The 27,745-nt window shown below is 40.3% G+C and overlaps 1 protein-coding gene across 1 annotated transcript in view; it reads right to left on the bottom strand.

The window, feature by feature from the left end:
• Positions 1 to 4,973: 4,973 nt before the first annotated feature.
• Positions 4,974 to 27,745, bottom strand: part of PPP2CA (protein phosphatase 2 catalytic subunit alpha) — a 29,233-nt gene continuing 6,461 nt past the window's right edge. Inside the window, exons 2-7 of the mRNA XM_008014438.3 lie at positions 14,103 to 14,312; positions 10,005 to 10,178; positions 9,175 to 9,264; positions 8,525 to 8,686; positions 7,265 to 7,383; positions 4,974 to 5,725 (exon numbers count right to left, since the gene is read on the bottom strand). Coding sequence (XP_008012629.1) covers positions 5,653 to 5,725; positions 7,265 to 7,383; positions 8,525 to 8,686; positions 9,175 to 9,264; positions 10,005 to 10,178; positions 14,103 to 14,312 — 828 coding nt within the window. The 3' untranslated portion in view covers positions 4,974 to 5,652. The remainder of the gene's footprint in view (positions 5,726 to 7,264; positions 7,384 to 8,524; positions 8,687 to 9,174; positions 9,265 to 10,004; positions 10,179 to 14,102; positions 14,313 to 27,745) is intronic.

The following is a 27,745-nucleotide window of genomic DNA, read 5'->3' as shown; positions in this document are numbered from 1 at the left end:
GGCTGAGGCTATCTCAAAATAGATTCTGAAGGAATCCAAGTAGTAAAATAAAAGCAGTGGTTTACTGCATTAGCAGCATTGTAGGCAGAGTAGACAAAATCCTGGCTACTTCTCCCAAGCCTGTTGAGGATCCAGGACACCTCCCTTGGATACTCAAGTCTAGAAGTCAGTCCCCTTTATCAGTGGGTTCTGCATTCAAGAATACTGCATTTTTTTTTGGCCAGGCACGGTGGCTCACGTCTGTAATCCCAGCACTTTGGGAGGCTGAGGCAGGTGGATCGCCTGAGGTCAGAAGTTTCAGACCACCCTGGCCAACATGGTGAAACCGTCTCTACTAAAAATCCCAAATCAGCTGGGTGTGGTGAGGCGCACCTGTAGTACCAGCTACTCCGGAGGCTGAGGCTGGAGAATCGCTTGAACCCGGGAAGCACAGGTTGCAGTGAGCCGAGATCGTGCCACTGCACTCCAACCTGGGTGACAGGCGAGACTGTCTCAGGGAAAAAAAAAAAAAAAAAGAACACTGCATTTTCAATCCCAGGTTAGTTGAATCCATTGACTGATTCGATGCAAACCCTGTGTGGATACTGACGGCTGGCTATACTTTAAATTATGGATTACTCATAATACCTAAACAATGAAATTGCTATGTAAATAGTTACACTGTATTTTTTTTTTTTTTTTTAAGACGGAGTCTTGCTCTGTTGCCCAGGCTGAAGTGCAGCGGCTCTATCTTGGCTCACTGCAACCTCCGCCTCCCAGATTCAAGTGCTTCTCCTGCCTCAGCCTCCCGAGTAGCTGGGATTACAGGTGCACGCCACCATGCCCAGCTAATTCTTGTATTTTTAGTAGAGACGGGGTTTCACCACGTTGGCCAGACTGGTCTTGAACTCCTGACCTCCGGTGATCCCCCGACCCCCGCCTCCTAAAGTGCTAGGATTATGGGCGTGAGCCACTGCGCCCAGCCACTGTATTGGTTTTTATTGGTTCCTTTTCCCAAAAATATTTTCAGTCCATGGTTGGCTGAATCGTCAGATGTGGAACCCTTGACTATGGAGGGCCAGCTGTACTTAATTAAATTCAACCTCAGACATGAGGGTTTGTGCTTTTCCTTAAAAAACAAAAAAGTGTGACTTTTTCCAGCATTCACTCATTAGCTATAATTATTTCCTCTTTCACTCTTAGGAATGAGGAATTCTGGTCCAGGCATGACAGCAAATATAAAACAAACTGGGGTCTATTGCCTATTTCACTTACTTGATTACCAACGATCTTTTATGTTCAACTTTTAAACAATTCAAACACAGTTCACCTTTTTCTTCCCTCAAATTTATATACCAGCTGATAAAAATACATTTCAATCTATTTACAGGACAGCACTGCCTACAAGCCAATAATGCTGTTAGCAACATCCCATTTTTTTCTAGACAGTAGTACTTGTGCAATTAAATATATACAATAAAAAGAAATAAAATGTACTTATATTCCTAAAACATATAGGTTAAACTGTCATTGGAAAAAACATAGAGATCACCAGGCATGCCCAAAATAATACATCTACAACCTTCATAAGGCTATTTGCTAAAACAGATGTATACCTGTGAAGGGAAAAAAATCTAAATTAAAAAAGTTTATGAAGACTAGAAATATGTCAAAAGAATGTGTGAGGACTAAGGCTTTAATAAAAAAATAGCTTTAGCTCACAGAACCAAAACCCATCTCAAAACAAGCCTATCACCAAACTATAGGTTACTAAACTATCAGCCCATTTCTAAGAACACATTTATGGTTGGAAGTAAAGGAATATCTATACTAAACAGGTAAAAGTCACCACTGAAACAGTCACACGGTACATTTTAATTCCTTATCTACATCCATTAACCACAACCGTGTATCCCAATTTTCTTAAGTATGTACTTAGGAAACAGGGCAGCTAGGTGTTTTTGTTTTTTGAGATAAGAGTTTTGCTCTTTTTGCCCAGGCTGGAGTGCAATGGCACGATCTCGGCTCACTGTAACCTCCCTCCTCCTGGGTTCAAGTGATTCTCCTGCCTTAGCCTCCCAAGTAGCTGGGATTACAGGCGCCTGCCACCACACCCGGTCAGTTTTGTATTTTTTTTTTTGGGATGGAGTCTCGCTTTGTCGCCCAGGCTGGAGTGCAGTGGTCAGATCTCAGCTCACTGCAAGCTCCGCCTCCCGGGTTTACACCATTCTCCTGCCTCAGCCTCCCAAGTAGCTGGGACTACAGGCGCCTGCCACCTCGCCCGGCTAGTATTTTGTACTTTTTTTTTTTTAGTAGAGACGGGGTTTCACCGGGTTAGCCAGGATGGTCTCGGCCTCCCAAAGTGCTGGGATTACAAGCTTGAGCCACCGCGCCCGGCCAAGTTTTTTATTTTTAATAGAGACAGGGATTTCCCAATGTTGGCCAGGTTGGTCTCAAACTCCTGACCTCAGGTGATCCAGTCACCCCGGCCTCCCCAAGTGCTGGGATTACAGGCGTGAGCCACCGTGCCCGGCTGTTTTTAACCCTAGATGTAAATTAGAATCACTTGGGAAACTTAAAAATGTATGCCTGGGCCCTCCTCCAGCAATTTAAATCAGAATCTCTGTAGGCATCAAAGCTGAGAACCACAGAAATAACTATCCTTTTCCCGAGCTAAGTCCTTCTTGAAACTAATCTAATATTGACAAACTTCCTTTTAAGAAATACCTACTACAACCAACAAATGTTTAATACGCAGCAAACAAAAAAATGTCTAGGATACTCAACCCAAAACATGAGCACATCATGTACAAATTCATCGTAATCTTACAAAATGAGTTTCAAAATTTCTACAAGCCCTCACTATACAAACTAACTCAGAATCCTCTTGAGACAGGGTCTGGATCTGCCACCCAGACTGGAGTATAGGGGCACGATCTCAGTCCACTGCAATCTCCGCCTCCTGGGCTCAAGCGATCCTCTCACCTCAGCCTCCCAAGTAGCTGGGATACGGTATGCCACCAAGCCCGGCTAATTTTTGTATTTTTTTGTAGAGATGGGGTTTTGCCATGTCGCCAGGCTGCTCTTCAACTCCTGACCTCAAGTGATCCACCCGCCCCGGTCTCCCGAAGTGTTGGGATTACAGGCATAAGCCACTACGCGAGGCCTGTTCTTAGGGCAAGCTTTTTGAAAGTTTATCAACGAAAATCTCATTCTAATGTTACTGAGACTTTTTTTTTTTTTTTAAGACGGAAGTCTCGCTCTTTTCACCCAGGCCAGACTGCAGTGGTGCTATCTCGGCTCACAAGCTCCGCCTCCCGGGTTCCCGCCATTCTCCTGTCTCAGCCTCTGGAGTAGCTGGGACTACAGGTGCCGACCACTGCGCCCAGCTAATTTTTTACATTTTTAGTAGAGATGGGGTTTCACCATGTTAGCCAGGATGGTCTCGATTTCCTGACCTCATGATCCACCCACCTCGGCCTCCCAAAGTGCTGGGATTACAGGCGTAAGCCACCGCGCCCGGCCTTGAGACATCAATTAACACCCAACTTGGTGATTCTCATCCAACCATGATTATGTATTTTTAAAGAAAATTACTATACTTACTAACACATTTTCCTTACCATAGCCATTTTCAAAAGAAGTTAGGGTACTAACACTTTCTAGTTTAGATGGCCAAAGCCCAGTCAGTCTCTAATTAAACAATTCTTTTAAACCCTGGTTATTCTAAAACCAAGCTATTCTTGTCACACGTCCCATTCCGCTAACCACAAAATTTAGCACATTTGTACCTGGAAGATAACACCACATATCAATTACAATATACATATTCCTTAGTCAATTCTGATATCACAGGACCCAAAAAAAAGCTGCTCGGTGTCTAGATTACTTGGGTATTAAAACATGGATAAGCTATTTGTTCAGTCGGAGAGAAAGGGCATATAGAGTGACAGAGCAACAAAAAGACACACAGAGAATGCATTTCTTGTGAAAGAAAAGAATGAAATGAAATGTAGAAACCCTAACGGCCTTTTGCTTTGGAAAATTAACTTCAAAAGCCACTAAAAATACTATCAATTAGATCAGAAAAGACATTCGGTATGTACGTGTTCCTCAAGCATTTTAGAAAGGGGATATGCTATAACTTCCCTGTTGGTTCCAGATTCAACACAGCACAAAGCAAGAAAACTTTTATTTACTACACTCACAAGTATGATTAAGTGTTCCTGTTTACTCTGGTAGGTTAAAATATCAAGTATTAGTTCCCACAGAACTGTTTTTTAACATCTAATCCTATTTGGAGGATAAAACAGTGGAAAAACTCAAATGTTGAACACTGCCACTTTAAGTACCATTTTTGTCTTCAGGTGAACGTACATAAGACTAAACCATGATCCAACAATAGTTTTCTATTTGGTTTCACTAGTATCACTCAAAGAACTTGACACAGGCTAATGCTTTAACACTTTCTTATCGGAGACAAATTTAACTAAGAACATATGACTCAACAATGTACAAAGATTTAAGAATTTGCCAATCTGTCAATCATTTTAAAGAGTCCATATAATATACATAGCAATATAATATTCATAACCAGAAACTGCACTAAGTAAACACATCATTTAGTTTGTTAAGCTCTACCTGAAAACATGCTGTTTTATTAAAACAAAACCCAAAGACTTAAATCTCAAGTTATATGGTTTTACAATTAAGTCTTACTGAAGCAGCACAGATTTTCTTTCTTACAAACAAGTTAATATGCAGGAAGAACGCACAAACTGCACACCAACAATGTGACAAACTGTAATATGTGAAATACAAATAAATCCTGAAGTTAATCTGAAGAATGTTGAGTTACCAGAGGTTATGTAGTGCCCTTGATTTTTATTTTACCTACAAGTCTACAAATTCTAAAATTTACTCAATTGATTTAACTTTTTTAATAAACAGCACCAGTCTTGCCCATTGATACAATTAAAATTTGACCTTCTCAGTTCTTAGTTCACAAGTTTATTATGAAAAACACTGCAGTGCTCTTGTGCAGTCACATCGTCTTACAGGAAGGGGGAAAAAACAGTTCTGTTCAAAACAACTCACCAGGTTCTGACAATAACAAAGAACAACATAGGGCTGAGATTTGAGTAGGGAATAAACTGAGTGCAGACAAATCATATAATTAAATTAAACGGTATCCCTGAAAATAAAAAGAACGATTTCAAAACTCACAAGTAGAAGGGAGGCCTTGGTACTTATTTTTAAAAATGTTCATTAAGCTCCAATGATTGTTTGCTGCTATCCTTATCTACAGTCATGCTGAGTAAAGCTATAGCTAAATGGAAGTTAAATTGTATTCACGAGGTGTTAATGTTTACATCTTATTATCTGCAGTCTCTCAGAGAAAGCAAAAGTAACTACAAATAGCGCTATGCCAGAAACTGGTTTCTTGACCAACAATGTCGCTTCAGCATGCAATGAACTGGTTCATTCTAAAGTGGTCACGGCTGTTGATGACAAGAGGCTTTGTATTTTTATATGGCACATCTTTTGGTCCATGTGAAAACAAGTTTTTTGAATGTTAACTATTTTCTGACACTTTGGAGTTACTGTTGCTCTTCCCATTTCCATTAGGTCGATATATGGTTCATGGCAATACTGTACAAGTTTAAAATTTCATTACAGGAAGTAGTCTGGGGTGCGACGAGTAACGTGGGGCTCGCCTCTACGAGGTGCTGGGTCAAACTGCAAGCTGAAAAACAAGACAGATTCATGGTTTATGTTCTAAGACCTTCACGTACTGACAATCAAAATCAAGAACATGAGTCTTCCAAACTTTATACTTCCTATCCAATTTCAGCTTTTCTTAATGTAACAGAACCCTAATGATAATGGTCTGTTAACCGTACTACCCTTGAAAGAGTCAAGGCAAATTCAGCCACAGAGACTATGCTTTTATAAAAACATGGTTTTTACCTTGACTGAAATTTCAAACAAAACAAAACATGGTTGGCGGGGCGTGGTGGCTCATGCCTATAATCCCAGCACTTTGGGAAGACGAGGCGGGAGGATAATGAGGTCAGGAGATCGAGACCATCCTGGCTAACACGGTGAAACCCCGTCTCTACTAAAAAAATACAAAAAAATTAGCCGGGCACAGTGGCGGGCGCCTGTAGTCCCAGCCACTCGGGAAGCTGAGGCAGGAGAATGGCGTGAACTCGGGAGGCGGAGCTTGCAGTGAGCTGAGATCGCGCCATCGCACTCCAGCCTGGAGGACAGAGCAAGACTCCATCTCGGAAAAAAAAAAAAAAAAGAAAAAGAAAAAACAAACAACAAAAAAACACAAAACATGGTTTTAAAAGTGAAAAACCTAGTAATTTATACTAGGATCTATATATAATAAGTTTCTGTGGGTGTGTTTCAACACAGGTCCATTCAAAAACTTAAAAATAAAAGTTGGAATCTAACGTAGTATAATCCCTTAATAAACTCTTTTTTGAGATGAAGTCTCGCTCTGTTGCCCAGGCTGGAGTGCAGTTGCGGTATCTTGGCTCACTGCAACCTCTGCCTCCCAGGTTCAAGCGATTCTCCTGCCTCAGCCTCCCAAGTAGCTAGGATTACAGGCATGCGCCACCACGTTGGGCTAATTTTTGTATTTTTAGTAGAGACGGGGTTTTACCATGTTAGTCAGGCTTATCTCGAATTCCTGACCTCAGGTGATCCACCCGCCTGAGCCTCCCAAAGTGCTGGGATTACAGGCGTGAGCCACCGTGCCTGGACCCCTTAAACTCTTAAACCTTACACTTAACTATGTATTCAGGCTGGGCACTGTATCTTTTTTTTTTGAGACAGACTCTCACTCTGTCGCCTAGGCTAGAGTGCAGTTGTGTGATCTCGGCTCACTGCAAGTTCACACCATTCTCCCGCCTCAGCCTCCTGAGTAGCTGGGACTACAGGCACCCGCCACCACGCCTGGCTAATTTTTTGTATTTTTAGCAGAGACGGGGTTTCACCATGTTAGCCAGGATGGTCTCGATCTCCTGACCTCGTGATCTGCCCGCCTCGGCCTCCCAAAGTGCTGGGATTCCAGGCCTGAGCCACCGTGCCTGGCCGGCACTGTATCTTATACTTGTAACGCCAACACTCTGGGAGGCCAAGGTGAAAGGATCACTTCAGCCTAGGAGTTCGAGGTAAGACTGGGCAATATAGTGACACCCTCTCTCTCAAAATAAATAAACCAAAAACCTACATATTCAGTAATGCAATAAAATGTTCAAGTAGAAATACTTACAAAGAGTATTTTAGAGTATCGTCAAGTTCCATGATTGCAGCTTGGTTACCACAACGATAACAATAGTTTGGAGCACTGAAAATCGTTACTACATTTCGGTCATGGCACCAGTTATATCCCTACAAGGAAAAGGAAAAGGAGGCAAAAATCTTACTTTACTCCCTCAATTCAACTAAATGCTACTTCACTCAAGAGAGAAAAAAATCTCTACTCATTCCCACCCCTGCCAAACGGGCTTGAGAAATGTTAATACTTTTTTTCTGGATGACTTAATAATTTGCTGTACTTCATACACCTGTAAGATACATATGTATTTGTTTTCCCCCTAATTACAAAACTTGCTTTTAGTACTAAAAAGAAAAACAAAAAGCCTTTAACAAACAGTGGCGACCACCGAAGAATGAACTGCTTCTCATGTATCTGCCTTGCTGTAAATGATGGTGTCTCATTAGCCTCTTCTATTGCAGTGGTCTTAAAACATGATTTAAGAATGAGTATTTAAGTGGCCATTCCCTAGAGAAGTAGATACCTAATCCTGGAGATCAGAACCCTACCAATTTTGTCAGTTACAGGTAAAGGCCTGTAAGTCATTCACTGCCCAGGAACAAATGTGATATGCCTCTAGGATCTCCAGCCTTGTTTCCTCAAAATCCATCCATCTGAATGCACGAGCTACTTTTGTTACTTTTTGTTTAGTATTGTTCACAAATTTATTTATCTTTAGCAAAGTCAGATTTTATTGATAACCACAGAGTTGTACTAGTATTAATCTAATTAGCACCTTATTTTAAAAACATGCTAAATCAGTGTGCATGTCAAGAACCTTTGCCTCTTTCCCTTCTCTTCTTTCAAATTATCTGTAATCCTACCATCCAAAGGACCACTTAGAACATTTTGGTGTATTTCTTTCCAGTCTCTCCTACATACATACATGTTAAATATATGAAATGACATTGGGATCATAAAATATTATATACACACCCCAACTCCCTACATCTTACTTTCCCACTCTTAAATCCCAAGTACTTCCTAGTCATTCAGATTTCTCTGGAAACATGTTAATGGATTCATTGTAATCAACAACTTGAGCTTTTAATTCTAGTAGTGTGCATCTACTGAAAAGGCTCAGGCTATAATGGTAAACTCATCAGAAGGAATAGATGGAATTTCTCACAAATGTCATTAATTTAAAACTCCCTAATATCTTCTTTCCTTAAGTTTACTAAAAAACAAGTCATATTTCAAAGAATAGAAGCATACCTCCATCACTAGCTGGTGAGCTCTTGACACCAACGTGAGGCCATTGGCATGATTAAATGTCTCTGAAATATCTTGCCCAAAGGTGTAACCAGCTCCTCGAGGAGATATTCCCCAACCACCACGGTCATCTGGATCTGACCATAGCAAGTCACACATTGGACCCTAAAAAATAACTTCAAGTTATAAAATGCCTTTTACAAACATGGTTAACACATTATTTGAGTAATTCATCAGAAGCAGCACCCTAAGTCACCCTCTTTGAGTGATGTTTGTGGACAACACTAATAGATTGTGCAGTTGAAGTCAAACATCTGCATCAAGTAAGATGTATTTTCCAGTAGACTTTATGAGACACAGCTGACATCCATGGGACCCAGCAGCAACATGCCCTAATTAATCTGCCTATATTATGCAAATTTCAGAGTCTAAAACAGACAACCTAGGTCCTAATAAGCCCAGCTCTACAGCTGTTGTGATCTTGGCAGGTTTCTTAATGTCAGCTTCTTCTGAACAATAGGGCAGACAAGAGTGTTCACACCTCAAGTTGTTTTTGAGAATTATGAGACAGAATACATCTAATGAACTTATAATTAAACCTCTCCATTCTCTAATAAGTTTTCTGGAAAGATTTTATCAAATAAAAGTCATACCTCATGGGGAACTTCTTGTAGGCGATCAAGTGCTCTGATATGATCCAGTGTATCTATAGATGGCGAGAGACCACCATGTAGACAGAAGATCTGAAAAGAGTGGTTTAAAAGGTTAACCTCACCTAAAAAATTTGTAAACATTCTTGGCTGGGCACAGTGGCTCATGTCTGTAACCCCAGCACTTGGGGAAGCTGAGGCAGGAGGACTGCTTGAGGCCAGGAGTTTGAGACCAGCCTGAGCAACACAGCAACACCCTGTGTCTCTATAAAAATTTTTTAAAAATGTGCTGGACGCCCCCATCACTTGGCCCCTCTGGTGTTTCTGTGCTCTGCCTGAATGAGGCCTGACTTTGCAGGATTCAGCTTTGCTCCAGCCCACTCTAAACTATTGAGTACACTCCCATTCTTCCTAATAGAACATCACTGTCACACCCAGACTCCACCTCAAACAGCTCCTTTGAGAAAACTTTTTGGATATCACTCCTGCCCCCTGCCAGAGACTAGTATCTCCATGCTCATAAAATTTTATTGTTAAGTTCTTTTGTGTGCACAATAATTAGTTCCTTACGTCTCCCAGACTTGTCCAAAAACAGTCTGAGAGAATAAATGGGCTACATCATCCACCCCGTGATCCCATCATATAGTTCAGTGTCTGATATAAAGAATAATGCACTTTAAAAAGCTGGACACATTTGTCAAATTAATTTTTTAAAATTTGAATGAATGCTATAAATATCTACTAAAAAATATCCCTAAAGAGTCAGGAGCACCTGAACATTAAAGGAAGTTGATTCTCTGAAATAATCAGCAATGAGTTTTAGATCCACATACCTGCCCATCCACCAAGGCAGTGAGAGGAAGATAGTCAAAAAGATCTGTAAAATATTTCCATACATTTGCATTTCCATATTTTCTTAAACACTCATCATAGAAACCATAAACTTGTGTGATCTGTCTGCTCTCATGATTCCCTCGAAGAATGGTGATGCGTTCACGGTAACGAACCTAAAACAACAAAATGCAAAACATAAACAACTAGCTCTTTCAAAAACCAATGAAAATTCAAGAAACTTTCTATAGAAAAAAATGCAGTTAACACTTTGTTGAAAAAACAGCACACATCCTCATATCATACTGAACCAAAACCACAGCTCTACACCGTGTTTAAATGCCCATGGGATGTTTGCCCACATCATCTCAACTAAAATCAAACTCCCTCTACCACCAACTTTATACGAAACATAATCAATGGCATACAAAACCACATAAACTACTTTACAGTTTAATAATTTTTCACAAATTTATAGTTATGCAATAATCACCACAATCCAGTTTTAGAACCTTTCCATTATCCCAAAAAGATCCCTAATGCAGTCACTCTCCACTCCCACTCTAGCTCCTGGCAACCACTGATTTACTTTCTGTCTTAAGTTTGTCTTTTCTAGAAATGTCATATAAATGGAATACAAAATGTAGTCTTTTGGCTAAATATCACCTAGAATATTTTTGAGGCTCACCCATGTAATGGCATAGATCAGTGGTTTGTTCCTTTTCACAGTTGCACAGTCCTTCACTGTATGCCTATACCATTTTTTGTTTCTCTATTCACAGGTAAGATGAACTGGTAATTATGTTATTGAGGTTTTTGGCTACTATGAATAATGTTGCCATAATCATATGCGTGGAAGTTTTTCTGTGGACATATGCTTTCATTTCTCTTGGGAAGATTCCTAGGAATATAATTGTTGGATCATGTGGTAATGTTTAACTTTTTGAGAAACCGTCAAGTTGTTTTTCAAAGTAGCTAGACCATGTTATATCCCCACCAGCAATGCATGAAGAGTTTAATCTCTGGTATTAACCAACACTTGGTATTATCAACCTTACTGATTACAACCATTCTAATAGGTGTGAAGTAGTATCTCAGCTACTTTAATTTGCATTTCCCTGATTACAATTGATATCAAGCAGCTTTTCATGTGCTCACTGACCACTCATGTATCATCTTCTTGGGTAAAGTATCTATTCAAATATTTTCTCCATTTAACAATTATCTGTCTCGTTATTGAGCTATAAAAGTTGTTTTTTTTTTGTTTGCTTTTGTTTTCTAATATCTGAATACAAGTACTTGTTTTCTGGTGTCATCTTTTGAAGAAACAGAATCTTAATTTTGATAAAGTACAATTTTTCAATTTTTTATGGATTGTGCTTTTGTTATATCTAAGAATCTTTACCTAACCTGACAAAGATTTTCTGGTTTTTTATTCTAGAAGTTTTGTAGCTTTAGCTCTTACATTTAGATCTACGATACATTCTGATCCATTTGCTTCAGCACCATTTACTGAAAGAAACATCCTCTCCCCCGGTATTCTTTTGCTAAGGCTGCCGCAACAAAGCATCAAAGAACAGGCAGCTTAAACAACAGAAATTTACTTCCTCACAGTTTCAGAGGCAGAAGTCCAAGATCACGGTGTCAGCAGAGCTGGTTTCTTCTGAAGGCCTCTCTCCTTGATTTATGGATGCTCATCTTCTCCATCTGTCTTATCTTCTCCCCATTTGTGTCCTAATCTCTAATAAGGATACCACTTACACTGGATTAGGGTCCAACCATGTGACCCCACCACTTTACCTTAATTACCTGTCCAAATACAGTCACATTCTGAGGTGCTGTGGGTTAGGACTCAGACAAATGAATTTTGGGGGCTACAATTCAGCCCATTACACCTCCATGAGTAAGATTTTCCCCCCCCAGATAGGGTCTCACTCTGTCACCCAGGTTCAACTGCACTGGTGTAGCTCACTGCAGCCTCAAATTCCTAGGCTCAAGCAATCCTCCCACCTCAGCCTCCAGAGTGGCTAGGACTACAGCACATGGCAACATGTCTGGCTAAAATTGTTTTCTGAAGAGATGGTGTCTCACTAGGTTGCCCAGGCTGCTTGCATAAACTCTTAAAGGTAGCACATTCATTCCTCTTTGAGCACTGGATTCATCCTGGGTTTTTATTTTTAGCACAGGTTAGCTCTTTTCATAGTATTTGGAGTCACTGCAGAAACCTTCCACCATCTAGTCCAACTCCTTCATTTTACAGCTGCAGAAAATAACAACCTCCAAAAATATTTTGTAGCATTTTACACAATTCAGATATTAATCATGAAAATTCAGCTCAAGCTAAAACCACATCTCACTGCTTCTCTAATATTAGGAAAGTCTGTGACAGTCATTTTATCATTTTGAATATTATTTAATAAAAATCAGTCTGTTGCCTAGGAAAATTTTTTTTTAAAATCTCCCCAAGATTTTTAGGTAAAGATAAAGTCAAACAATTTATTTAAAGGGAAAGGCAGAAGCCTGCCACCCTAACAGCTATTTACCATGTTTTGCTTCATGTTCAGATCATCATCGGTACATTTTGCAAAGCTACAACTGGCATGTAATGCATGTAATTTTGGAACTTGCTTTTTTCAGTTATCATTTCTATTGTTCTAGGGTTTTGTTTTTTGAAGACACAGGGGTCTTGCTCTGTCACACGGCTGGAGTGCAGTGGTGCATCATGGCTCACTATAGCCTTGACCTCCCAGGTTCGAGTGATCCTCCCACCTCAGCTTCCTGAGTAGCTGAGACTACAAGCGTACACCACTGCACCTGGCTTTTTTTTTTTTTTTTTTTTAACTTTTTGTAGAGATGGGGTCTATGTTGACCAAGCTGTTCTTGAACTCCTGGACTCTCTGCCTTCCCCAGCCTTCCAAAGTGTTGAGATAACAGGCGCAAACCACTGCACCCAGCCTATTCTAGATTATTACCGTCATGGTTAATGGCTGGAAACTATTCAACTGAGATAAACTATAATGTACATATTCACTGTTAAATATTTACAGCAAATGTTTTCTTGAATTTCTTCCTCAGAAAAAATCTTTTTTACTTGAACAAGATTCTTCCTTAGTTTTTTTTTTTTTTTTTTTTTTGAGACAGGGTCTCACCGTCACCCAAGCTACAGTGTGGGGTGGCAAGATCAAGTCTCATTGCAGCCACGACCTCCTGGGCTCAAGCAACTCTCCCCACCTCAGCCTCCTGAGTAGCTGGGACTACAGGCCTGTGCCACCACACTTGGTTAATTATTATTACTATTTTTTTGTAGACAAGGTCTCACTATGTCACCCAGGCTGGTCTCAAACTCTTGGACTCAAGCAATACGCCCACCTTGTCCTGTCCTCCCAAAGTGCTGGGATTACAGCCACGAGTCACCGTGACCAGCTGATGTAAACATTTTGACATTTGGTATGTTTATACATTTATAATACTTCAAAAGTATCTAAAATCACAAACCTAATTATATTATCTCTCCATACCCCAATTTACTGAACTAAAATATCTATTTGACCAGCCCTCTAACATTTTTCTTTTCTTTTTTTTGAGACACAGTCTCGCTCTGTTGTCCAAGCTGGCGTGCACTGGCACAATCTCAGCTCACTGCAACCTCCGCCTCCTGGGTTCAAGCAATTCTCCTGCCTCAGCCTCCAGAGTAGCTGGGAGGCACCCGCCACCACCCCCAGCTAGTTTTCTGTACTTTTAGTAGAGATGGGGCTTCACTATGTTCTCCGGGCTGGTCTCGAACTCCTGACCTCAGGTGATCCGCCTGCCTCAGTGTCCCAAAGTGCTGGGATTACAGGCGTGAGCCATCACACCCAGCCTATTTTTTCAAACAATTTGACTGATGCATTCATTCTTTTCCTTTTGTTTTGATTCCGTACCATCCCCTTACTCAGAATGCAGATGCTTATGATTTGTAAGTCTGAAACCTGAACATATGCATTCCCAAATGTGGAATTTTGTTTTATTTAACATTCAGATAGAGAAAATAATTGGGAAAAAAATATTCAAGAGGACTGTCTTACCCATTTCAACAACCCCCAACATAAAACTGAAATTACCTTAAGAGCTACAAGCAGTGTAACTGTTTCAACTGAATAATATCCTCTGTCAACATAATCTCCCATAAACAAGTAATTTGTATCTGGTGATTTGCCACCAATTCTAAACAGTTCCATGAGATCATGAAATTGCCCATGCACATCTCCACAGACAGTGACTGGACATCGAACCTCTTGCACGTTGGATTCTTTTGTCAGGATTTCTTTAGCCTACAGATGGGAGACAAAAATAAGGCAATACATTTGGCATTAAACAATATTAACAAAGATTTGTTTACTTACACTTAATGTAACTTAAGGGGCAGACTCAGTCTAAGACAAAATTGCAGGCATTTATGATCCCATTAAAATAAGCGAGATATGATTATAATCCATTAGCTATCTCACCCTGTTACCTAGGAAAAAAATGTGCATTCCTATCATCAATACCAGGAGTTTTTAAAAAACCTATCAAATTGCCATCTAATTAAATACTAATTGTTAGCAGCCACATAAAATCAATGAAAATGGAACAGGACATTCAGGTACCTACTTCCTTACCTTTAGAGTTCTAACTACAATACAGCACTCAAAGATTCAATTTTTTTTTTTTTTTTGAGACAGGGTCTCATTTTGTCACTCAGGCTGGAGTGCAGTGGTATGATCACAGCTCACTATAGCCTGGATCTTCTTGGCTCAGGGAATCTTCCCACCTCAGTAGCGGGGACCACAGGGACACGCCACCATGGCTGGCTAATTTTCACAAACTTCTCTGTAGAGATGGGGTCTCACCACGTTGCACAGGTGTTCTCGAACTCCTGGGTTCAAGTGATCCTCCAGCCTCATCCTCCCAAGGCTTGGGATTACATGCATAATCTACCTCACCTCAGCCCTGTTTGACTTTTTAAAAACATGTTTTTGGCCAGGCACCGTGGCCCATGCCTGTGAGAAAATCATTTGCTCAGCCATCTGAGTGACTACTATGTACCAAGCCCCGTGCTAGCAACTGGATATACAGTGGTAAACAAGATGGCTCATTCCCACTACAGTAGAGGGAAGAAGGACCACAAACAAGTAACCAAGCCAAAAGTACACTGTGTTAAGTGTCACAAAGGAAAGGGAAAGGGTAACTGGGAGAGACCTCTTTACATAAGATACCAAAACAAAGTACCAGAGAATTGTTGCTAACGAGCCGTGACAACCACAGATGACAAGGAGTGGGTTCAAGGCATTGGTAATGCAATCTTAGCTGCACATCGAAAATCCCAACGCCCAGCCAGGCCCAGTGGCTCACTCCTGTAATCCTGGCACTTCAGGAGGCCGAGGTGGGCGGATCACTTGAGGTCAGGAGTTTGAGGCCAGCCTGGCCACCATGGTAAAACCCCGTCTCCACAAAAAATACAAAAAAATTAGCCAGGCATGGAGCTGCATGACTGTAGTACCAGCTACCTGGGAGGCTGAGGCAGGAGAACTGCTTAAACCTGGGAGGTGGAGGTTGCAGTGAGCCAAGATCTCATCACTGCACTCCAGCCTAGGTGACAGATCAAGACCCTGTCTGAAAACAAAAACAAAAACACCAACGCCCATCCCTTCCCCTAATTAATCAAGTAAGAATTGTGGAGAGTGGAATCAAACCATCAATAATTTTTAAACACCCCAACCCTTCCTTTCCCCAGTGTGCAACCAAGTTTAAGAACCACTATTTTCAAGTCTTCAAACATTTTTGGGGGCCTATTTCAGGATGCCTACCAACCAGTGACATCCCTAAAGTGACCTAACATTTTACTGAGTTTAGAAGAAATTTCCACTGTGCTTTTTTCAATTTACACTGTGGCTCATGCTTATAATCCCAGCACTTTGGGAGGCTAAGGAGGGTGGACGGCTTGAGCCCAGGAGTTCAAGACCAGGCTGGAGTACAGTGGCGTGATCTCGGCTCACTATAACCTCTACCTCCCAGGTTCAAACGATCCTCCTGCCTCAGTCTCCATGAATAACTGGGACCACAGGTGTGCACCATTATGCCTATTTTGTATTTTTTGTAGAGGTGAGGTTTCACCATGTTGTCCAGAGCTTAAATTATTTGCCCGCCTCTGCCTCCCAAAGTGCTGGATTACAGGCATTAGCCACTACAACAGCCTGAGATATCTATTAAGAAATATGTACAACCCATTATTATCAAATCCTACTTCATTTTGAAATTTTTCTCTCCAGGGTAATTCCAGCTTCCCATTAATTATCACGAAAAAACACAAATTCACTAGGCATATTCCATTACCAAGTCTGTCTGGCATTAATGCCACATCTACTGTTTTTTCAGCACCTATCATATATTAATGAAAATAACTGAATGAAATAAGTCCTACACTGAGAAGAAACTTGCCAAAGTTATTCAGAAGTTTTAAAAGGGCATGACATAAGAAAACAGATGGTTATATACCGTGTACATCTTGCCTTGATGTAATTTTCACATTTAAATCTATCAGAAGTTAAATGTTAATATACATCTGTGAATATCTGTTTACCTGCAAGGCTCTCCTCTGTATGAATAATAAAAAATTGACTTTCAGGACTGCCTGAAGTTCCTTACTACAAGTGACTCAAACTTTCTATTCAAATTATGAAGGAAAATTAAGTCTAAATGCTATTTGTTGCTGTTATTTCAATTTAGGCAAATCACAACGATAAACACATGTATTTTTTAAACTACACAAATTAGTAATACATTCTTGTAAAAAAATTTGGCACAGATAAAATGAAATGTTCCCTTTGAGCACCCTGCACAATCCCAACCCCTTTGGGCACAGTTACCAATAAAATCCTGATGTACAATACAGATGCTCCTCAATTTGTAACACAGCTGCATCCAGATAATCCTATTGTAAACATAATGGAGTCAAAAGTGTGTTTTCAGCTTACAATGCTTTCAATTTATGATACACTTATCTGGACGTAGGGATGTAGTCCCATCATAAACTGAGGGGTATAAAGAATGTCTATCACTTTCACACCATCATTAAGTTGAAAAATCGGGGACTGTCTGTATATCCTTTTAAAACTTTATTTACAAAGTTTACACACATACTGTATGTCTACAGAAACAGTAGTTTTCCTTTGCATTTTTAAACTAGAAACAATATTGTTCAGCAGCCTGCTTTTCTAGCAATACATAATAATATGTAACATTTATTGAGACAGCTGGTCAATTTCTCATAGGGCAGGCAGAGTATCCCCTGACCAATTACAATGGCAGAGCAGTGTGAAACGACAGCAATATATATGCTAGTATTTTCTCCTTTGTATACAAATGCAGGCACATTTCCTGAGAGAAGATACTATGAAGTGAATTTAACTAGTGTATCTAGTAGTTTGATTTTTAAATGTTGACATTACCAAATTGTCCTTTAAAATAAAAAGAACAGTTAACTCTTAAGTGAAATTTCTAACTTGTGAATCCAGAAAAGCTAACCAAAGCTCTTTCTTCCCTTCCTACCAAACTTCACAGATCAGAACAAGTATAATTAAACACTGGCGTTGCCGGGCGCGGTGGCTCAAGCCTGTAATCCCAGCACTTTGGGAGGCCGAGACGGGCGGATCACGAGGTCAGGAGATCGAGACCATCCTGGCTAATACGGTGAAACCCCGTCTCTACTAAAAATACAAAAAACTAGCCGGGCGAGGTGGTGGACGCCTGTAGTCCCAGCTACTTGGGAGGCTGAGGCAGGAGAATGGCGTAAACCCGGGAGACGGAGCTTGAAGTGAGCTGAGATCCAGCCACTGCACTCCAGCCTGGCCGACAGAGCGAGACTCCGTCTCAAAAAAAAAAAAACACTGGCGTTAACAGTGGTATACAGTAGAAGCAATCACCCCTCAGACCAGAGAAAGAAAAATAAAAATTAAATTAAATTAAATTTAAAAAATCACCCAATCAACTATTAAGTAGATCTTAACAAAAATGCAACCTTGGAAAGAACCAGTTTTAAGCATGATTTTGGTTGTTTTGTTGTTGTTGTTTTTTTCTTTTTTGGTCTCAACTTACCAGCTCTCAGATAGTTACTACTACAACAAAACAGACTACACCAGAACACTAGAACAATAAAAGCTACAGATGTTCATATAAAAGATCATTTTGGGCTGGGTGTGGTGGCTCATGCCTGTAATCCCAAATCCCAATACTTTGCGAGGCTGAGGCGAGTGGATCACCTGAGGTCAGGAGTTCCAGACCAGCCTGGCCAACATGGTAAAACCCTGTCTCTACTAAAAACACAAAACAGCTGGGTGCTGTGGTGCATGGCTGTAATCTCAGCTACTTGGGGAGATGAGGCACGAGAATCGTTTGAACCTGGGAGGCGGAGGTTGCAGTAAGCCAAGATGGCTTCACTGCACTATAGCCAGAGTGACAGAGCAAGACTCCATCTCAAAAAAAAAAAAAAAAAAAATCATTTTGGCAAGTGCAGCAGCTCATGCCTGTAATCCCAACACTTTGGAAGGCAAAAGCGGGAGGATGGTCAGCAGTTCAGAGGCCAGCCTGGGCAACAACATATTGAGACCCCTCTACAGAAAATAAAAAAACTAGCCACTGAAGTTTTAGGTACCCAGAAGGCTGAGCTGGGAGAATCGCCTGAGCCCAGGAGTTCAAGGATGCAGTGAGCCGTGATCATAACACCACACTCCAGCCTGGTAGACAGCCATTTCAAAAAAAATAAATTAATTAATTAAAAATAAAATAAAGATAAGCTGTGCTATCAGAAGGACTTAGGCCTTGTAAATCCTGAAAGCACCTAATAAGAGTGGCTCTATGAATCACCTCCAGAGCCTCCAGACCTTTAGCAGCCATCATTTTCAAAGGTGGTTACACAATCTCAACTGTCTAATTTAATACTCAAAGTAAATGGTAGAACCAGACTTTTAAGTAACTTAATTTTGACATTTGAGGTTTTTTATTTTTAATAACCACCTTTTTACTGTGGCATTTTGACTTCTATAAAGTCTCATGTCACCTGAATTAAGAATTGAAGAACAAGCAAAAGCAAATCACACATACCAAACCTTTTGCTTCCCCTAAAACATTTTTCCAGGACCTCAAATTTCTTAGGTAATATGGTCAACATCTGGGAAAAAAATTAAGATAAAGTTTTTAAAAGAATGTAATTAGGGCTGAGCGCAGTGGCTCACACCTATAATCCCAGCACTTTGGGAGGCCAAGGCAGGTGGATCACTTGAGGTCAGGAGCTCGAGACCAGCCTGACCAACATAGTGAAACCCCGGCTCTACTAAAAAGCCAGGAATGGTGGCACACACTTGTAATCCTAGCTACTCAGGAGGCTGAGGGCAGGAGCATCACTTGAACCCAGTGACCCAAGATCATGCCATTGCACTATAGCCTGGGTGACAGAGCGAGACTCCATCTCAAAAAAAAAAAAAAGAATATAATTAGTACCATACTGGTTTTCATTTATCAGAACCCTTCTGAAATTCAGTCAAAGGGTATAGACTGAAATGAATGAATTTCAAGCAAACAAAAATTTGGTATAAACTTCCAAGAACAAGGTTAAAACTGGAATGAGGCTATTCTCTTAATAACACCTTATCAAATTAACTGTGGGAAGTTAAACATCTCACACTGTCCTAGAATCCAAAAAATTTGCAGATTCACTTGAAGGAAAGCAATCTTTAAGGATACTTTTTAAAATCTTTTTTTTTTTTTTTTTTTTTTTTTGAGACAAGGTCTCAAAAGCACTAACATGGCTCACTGCAGCCTTGATCTCCCACCCAAGCTCAAGTAATCCTCCCACCTGTCTCCGGAGTAGCTGGGACTGCAGGCATGCACTACTGAGGACACCATCTTATTACCAGTATCCTCTCGGCATTCTGGTTTGGATTCAGAAATCCCACAACCTTATTTCCAATCCACTATTAATCAGCTATAAGATAAATGACCCACAGACTCAACATTCTTGAATACAGACCATCATAACCACTGTAGTAACATGAAATTACAAACAAAGCAGGCTTAAACTAGACTTCATAAATCATCCATGCTGTTTTTTCATGGAAGACAACGATTTTGTTTTTGTTTTTGAGACAGAGTTTCGCTCTTGTTGCCTGGGCTGGAGTGCAATGACGCGATCTCGGTTCACTGGAACCTCCGCCTCCTGGGTTCTCCTGCCTCAGCTTCCTGAGTAGCTGGGATTACAGGTGCATGCCACCACGTCCAGCTAATTTTTTTTTTTTTTTTTTTTTTAGTAGAGACAGGATTTTACCATCTTGCCCAGGCTGGTCTTGAACTCCGGACCTGAGGTGACCCACCCACCCTGGCCTCCCAAAGGCTGGGATTATAGCCACTGCGCCCAGCGGAAGACAACTTTTAAAACTACATGAACCAACAACAGATTCACTAACCACTTATCATTTTTGGCTGAGCACAGTGGCTCACGTCTATAATCCTAGCACTTTGGGAGGCCAAGGCGGATGAACCACTTGAGGTCAGGAGTTTCGAAACCAGCCTGGCCAACATGGTGAAACCCCATCTGTACTAAAAATACAAAAAACTTAGCCAGGCGTAGTGGCGGGCACCTGTAATCCCAGCTACTTAGGAGGCTGAGGTAGGAGAATCATCACTTGAACCTGGGAGGCGAGGCTGCAGTGAGCAGAGACCACGCCACTGCACTCAAGCCTGGGTGACAGAGCGAGACTCCGAGACTTCGTCTCAAAAATAGTAACAGTAATTTCCTTAAAAGCACACAATAACTACAGGCATGCCTCATTTTACTGTGCTTCACTTTACTGCACTTTGCATATGTTGCATTTTTTAATAAATCAAAGCTTTGTGGCAACCCTGTGTGGAGCAAGTCTATCCGCACCATTTTCCCACCATCATGTGCTCACTTCTTGTCTCTCTGTCACATCTTGGTACTTCTAAAATTATTTCAAACCTTTTCATTACTATTATATGTTATGGTGATATGTGATCAGTGATCTTTGATGTTACTATTATTAATTGTTTTGGGGCACTACAAACTGTGCCCATAAGACAATGAAATTAATAAATGTCGTATATATTCTTACTGCTGCTGACCGGCCATTCTGTCTCTTCCTCTCCTTGGGGCTCCCTATCCCGAGATACAATATTGAAATTAGGCCAATTAATAACCCTACAATGGCCTCCAAATGTTCAAGTGAAAGGAAGACTTGCATATCTCTCACTTTAAATGAAAAGTTAGAAATTATTAAACTTAGGAGAGGGCATATGGAAACTCAAGACAGGCCTAAACGTAGGCTTCTTGCACCAAACTGCCAAGGTATAAATGCAAAGGAAAAGTTCTTTAAGGAAATTAGAAATGCTACTTCAGTGAACACACAAATAGTAGGCCAAACAGTCTCACTGCTGATACAGACAAAGTTTTAGTGGTTTGGATAGATCAAATCAGCCACAACATTCGCTTAAAAGCCAAAGCCTGGCCAGGCGCAGTGGCTCACGCCTGTAATCCCAGCACTTTGGGAGGCTGAGGCGGGTGGATCATGAGGTCAGGAGATGGAGACCATCCTGGCTAACACGGTGAAACCCCGTCTCTACTAAAAATGCAAAAAATTAGCTGGGCGTGGCAGCGAGCGCCTGCAGTCCCAGCTACTCAGGAGGCTGAGGCAGGAGAATGGCGTGAACCCGGGAGACGGAGCTTGCAGTGAGCCGAGATCGCGCCACTGCACTCCAGCCTGGGCGACTGAGCGAGACTCCGTCTCAAAAAAAAAAACAACAAAAAACCCCAAAGCCTAATTCAGAGGTAGGTCCTAATTCTTCAATTCTATGAAAGCTAACAGAGGTGAGGAAGCTACAGAAGTTAAGCTTGAAGCTAGCAGACTGGCTCAACAGATTTAAGAACCCATTTCCATTAACATAAAAGTGCAAGATGAGGCATCAAGTACTGATACAGAAACTACAAGTTTCCCAGGCGATCTACCTAAGTGATGAAGGTGGCTGCACTAAACAACAGGTTTTCAATGTAGACGAAATAGTCCTCTAGTGAAAGAAGATGCCACCTAGGATTTTACTAGCTAGAGAAGTCAATGCCTGCCCTCAAACCTTTAACGGACAGGCTGATTCTTGTTAAAGACTAATGTAGCTGGTGACTTTCAGTTGAAGCCAATGCTCATTCACCATTCTGAAAACCATTTTTAAGTGGTAAGCCATTCTTCAGCACTTAAGAATTATGCTAAATCTACTATGCCTGTGCTCCAAAAACGGAACAACAAAGCCTGGATGACAGCACATCTGCTTACAGCATGGTATACTGAATATTTTAAGTGCATTGTTGAGACCTATTGCTCAGGGAAAAAAAAAAAAAAAAAAGATTCCTTTCAAAATATTACTGCTCAGCCTGGGCAACATACCAAAACCCCATCTCCACAAAACAATTAAAATATTAGCTGGGCATAGTGGTACACATCTGTAGTGCCAGCTACTTGGAAGGCTGTGGCAGGAGGACTGCTTGAGCTCAGGAGTTCAAGATCAGCCTGGGTAACGTGGCAAGACACTGTCTCTACAAAAAATAAAAATTAGCTAGGGATGGTAGCGAACTCTGTGGTCCCAGCTGCTAGAAAGGCTGAGGCAGAAGAATTGCTTGAGCCCAGGAGTTCAAGGTTCCCAGGAGCTATGATGATGTTATCTTAAAATAAGTAAATAAAAGCACAAAATGATTACAACCATGTTACAATTCTTTGCATTAAAAAAAAGCTGAATGAAAAGCCCAGACACAGTGGCTTATGTCTTTGGGAGCCAATGCAGGTAGATGACTTGAGGTCAAGAGTTTGGGACCAGCCTGGCCAACACGGTAAAACCCCATTTCTACTAAAAATACAAAAATCAGCCAGGTAAGATGGCACAGGCCTGTAATCTCAGCTACTTGGGAGGCTGCAGCATGAGAATTGCTGGAACCCAGGAGGTAGAGGTTGCAGTGAGCTGAGATCATGCCACTGAACTCCAGTCTAGGCAACACAGTAAGACTCTCTCTCAAAACAAACAAAAAATGCTAAAAAAAAAAACAAAAACAAAACCATTAAAATGTTAAGATTTCAATGAAAGCTTTAAGATATACAACTATCTTATTCTTACCAACCAGAACTCTTTTCATTTCTATTACCTTTCAGTTTCTACCCACAGAAACCTCTGATTTATAACTGATCAGCATCTCATTGTGTCCTAAAGTTTCATACTCACTAACTCAAGTTTCTACATTATAGTGATTTTTTTTAAAACTACATAATGCCCTTCTAAATAGACCTACACATGTACAGTATTATTGCTCATTTGAATTATTCCCTTCCAAAAAGCTTTAATTGTGGGATTATGGGGCAAAATAGCATTAACTTTTTTTTTGTTTCACATGTACTATAAAACTCAATTATGCCAATTTGTTATACAGTAATAAATGAAAGAATATACTCATTCTCATTTCGGATATAAAAGGTGATCTCACTAATTTAATTGGCATTTTTCATTTCTGAGTACAAACTTTTTATTCCATGTTTATTTACCATCAGTTATTTCTCCTCTTATACAAGTTGTCCGTGTATATTTTTGAACATCTAATCATTAAGAGCTAGATGATGTTCTTAAGTATGTGTACAAACTATTTCAAACTGTTATTTTAAGTAACTTTTTGGCATTTTCTCTTATTTTTTAAATACATAGCCAGAAATTTTCTATTCCCATTTTTGCTTTGTAATTTTTCTCCTACAAGTGTTAAGAAAAGTTATCACATCTCCCTATTTTCTAAGTTTTTCATTTTAAAATCTATACTTAAATCCTAGGATTACACGACAACTACTCAAGCTTCTTTTTATATCAGCATCTTAAACCTGCATCGTTAACATTATGACATTAACTTTAAATTATTCTGGGCATGGTAGCCCTCGCCTGCGGTCCCAGCTACTCAGGAGCCTGAGGCAGGAGAACCACTTGAACCCAGGAGATGGAGGTTGCAGTGAGCCAAGATCATGCTGCTGCACTCCAGCCTGGGTGACAGAGCAAAACTCCATCTCAAAAAATAAAAATAAAAATAAAAATTAAAAAGTAAAAATTTTTTTGTAGAGACAAGGTCTCACACTATGTTGCCTAGGCTGGTCTGGAACTCCCGGGCTCAAGATATCCTCCTGCCTTGGCCTCCCAAGGTGGTGGGATTATAGGTGTAACTAACTAGGCCTAGCCTCTAATTCTTTAAAAGCTGGTCACCAATGTTTAATGTATACAGTAACTCCTAAACAGACTCTCACTCCCTTCACCATTGAAAACAGGTAACATTTCTTGAACAAATGCTATCTCAGAGAAAAGATGAGACTGAGATAATAACCCTTATTCTTCAAGTCTTAGGACTTGGGTACTCCAACAAAATCATATTATGCCATTCAACAGCAAGGCCATCTGAGAGCAGCAAGTGGCTCTGATGGACAACAGAGTACTCTTGCCACTATATTCCAGGGAAAACACTCAAGCACTGTTTTTCAGATAATTTCATCAGATGTCCAGCAAAATGTTTTCTCAGTCTCAAAAACAGTTAATCATATAGCAGTACCAATTCTGGCACTCAAGTATACCAAGAAATAACTTGCTTCAAAATACTACTTCCAATATTTGGGGTTAATATTCACTTTTGTTGTTAGTTTCATGAAAGGAATCATGATATAACTAATATTCTAAAGGTATAATATATTAAAAGTGGTTTCGGCTGGGCACAGTGGCTCATGCCTGTAATCCCAACACTTTGGGAGGCCAAGGTGGGTGGATTGCTTGAGGTCAGGCGTTTGAGACCAGCCTGGCCAACATGGCGAAACCCCCTGCTCCCCACTACAAATACAAAAATTAGCTGGGCATGGTGGTGCATGCCTATAACGCCAACTACTCAGGAGGCTGAAGCCGGAGAATCGCTTGAACCCAGGAGGCGGAGGTTGCAGTGGGCTGAGATTGTGCATTGCAGCCTGGGCGACAGTGTGAGACTGTCTCAAAAAAAAAAAAAAAAGGTGGTTTCCTTCAAAAGAAGGTAGTCAAAAACAGAAGAACCCCAAGATCTATACTGAGGAAAAAGCGTTCAGATTCATCACAGATCAATGATCTATACTTAACTAAAGAAACCCTATTTTTTGTTTTGTAGAAACAGTAGTCTCACTACACTGCCCAAGCTGGTCTCAAACTCCTAGTCTCCAGTGAGCTTCCAGCCTCTGCCTCCCAAAGCACCAGGATTACAGGTATGAGCCACCATGCTTAGACAGAAATCAAGTTTTTGTATCATCAATTCTGCCCTTGATGGAAAATGTCAATGCTGGCCTAACGTGTCTTCTCTGTAGGATCAAACTCAAAATCAGACACAAATAACCTCTTTACAATCTTAGTACTACTAATAGTTCTATTTGACAAAGGAATCTCCATTTTTGAAAGTGATTTCACTACTAGAAGTCTGATTATTGGCCAGGCGAGATGGCTCATGCCTGTAATTCCAGCACTTTGGGAGGCCGAGGTGGGCAGATCACGTGAGGTCGGGAGTTCGAGACCAGTCTGACCAACACGGAGAAACCCCGTCTCTACTACTAATACAAAAATTAGCCGGGCATGATGGTGCATGCCTGTAAGCCAGTTACCCGGGAAGCTGGGGCAGGAGAATCGCTTGAATCCGAGAGGTGGAGGTTGTGGTGAGCCAAGATTGTGCCATTGCACTCCAGCCTAGGCAACAAGAGCAAAACTCCTTCTCAAAAAAAAAAAAAAAAAAAAAAAAAAAGCCTGATTATTAATTCTAATGGTCATTGTAACTCTAGCTCAAGTAAATTTAACATTTCATATCCTTACCATATAGCTGGACAGTTCCACCAATATAAAGACATAGAAGAAAAACTGGAAAAAATGTAATTAATTTTTGAATTTTATTTTTCAGTTTAAGAACTGAAATCATTTGAAAACTCTTAAGAAGTAAAATTACTAAATTCACAGGCAAAAAATTATTTTCAATATTCCAAGAGAATTTCATTTTGTCTCATACTGTTTTTACATCAAGACGAACGGTTGATTTGATATGTCATTTTGACAACAATGCAAAAAAATCCATGGTTTGTGGTAAGTTAGTATATAGGGCTAGCAGTTTGAGGGGTGGGGTGATACATGATGTAGAACACATTACTAGCCCTGGAAGCAAATGAGTCTTGAGTTAATTTCCTTCAACTATCAAAACATTCTTCATACTAATCATGTGTTGCTTAACCACAGGGATACATCAAATGATTTAGTTGTTGTGTGAACATCAGAGTGTTCTTACACAAATCTAGACAGTATAGACTACTACGAACTTAGGCTATTGGATAGCCTATTGCTCCTAGACTACAAACTTGTACAGCATTTACTGTACTGAATGCTGTAGGCAACTGTTAACATAATGTGAAGTATCTGTATAACTAAACATAAACAACATAAAGTGTTACACTATGACATTACAGGGTCACTAGGTGATAGGAATTTTTCAGCTCCATTATAATTTTACAGGACCACCATCATATGCAGTCTACCACTGACCAATATGTCATGACTACTTGTCTTTCACTAATTACACTGAACAGATACCGCTAATATCTGATGAAACATTTCAATCTTCTTTGATTAAAATCAGTATGGTTATACTTTAAAAGTTTAACCCTCCAGGTAATACTCTAGTAACTAGGATTTTCTGTTTGGCTCTAAGGCTTAGGACCCAAATAAAAGAAAAATGTTGGCAATGAGGGATAATTCTAAAATTGTAATAAAAGAAAAATATAAAATTTGTGAGTTTTCCTGTCTGTTTCTGCAATATAATCACCTTTGCCCCTGACTAAAAGGAAAGATCCTTAAAGCCCTATGTCTCATATGCACAACAGTCTAAACTCAATCTTTACCAACTAATCTACATATGTGAATGAATTAAACATTCCCAATCATTCCTGCATAGAAAAAAAAAAGTTTTAATCTACTTATACAACTGAGAAATGTTGCTATATATGTAGTTTCTTGGCTCACTGCAACGTCCGCCTCCCAGGTTCAAGTGATTCTCCTGCCTCAGCCTCCTGAGTAGCTGGGACTACAGGCGCCCGCCACCATGACTGGCTAAAATTTTTATATTTTTAGTAGAGACGGGGTTTCACTGTGTTAGCCAGGATGGGCTCCATCTCCTGACCTTGTGATCCACCTGCCACAGCCTCCCGAAGTGGCGGGATTACAGGCGTGAGCCACTGTGCCCCACCAGCCTAGTTGGGTCTTTAAGGTTGATTTCATTACTAGAATTCTACCCCATCCTAAATCATTCCTTAAGCCTATTTTATTAAGTAAAGCCAGCCAAAAGAAATAGATAGTGGGCATTATTGCTCATTTACAGATGATGAGCGGCAGAAAAATAAGTTACTTGACCACCGCCGGCACAAGCATTCTAAAACATTCCCTATCTGGAATTAACTACAAAGTCAATCTTCTGACTAATCCAAAATTGTGCTATTAATTAGAGCAAAACCAAACTAAGAAACCCTTATACACAAGAATAAGGTAGTGCTTTTTAGACAAAGTTCAATAGAGACAATAATGCATCAATGAAGGTTTATTAAATATTGGTTCCAAAAACAAATGTACACTGTCACACGATAGCATCACTGACACTCCATAACCC

Source organism: Chlorocebus sabaeus, chromosome 23, assembly GCF_047675955.1.
Source record: "Chlorocebus sabaeus isolate Y175 chromosome 23, mChlSab1.0.hap1, whole genome shotgun sequence".
NCBI classification, from domain to species: Eukaryota; Metazoa; Chordata; class Mammalia; order Primates; family Cercopithecidae; genus Chlorocebus; species Chlorocebus sabaeus.
This window is presented reverse-complemented; position numbering and strand designations above follow the sequence as displayed.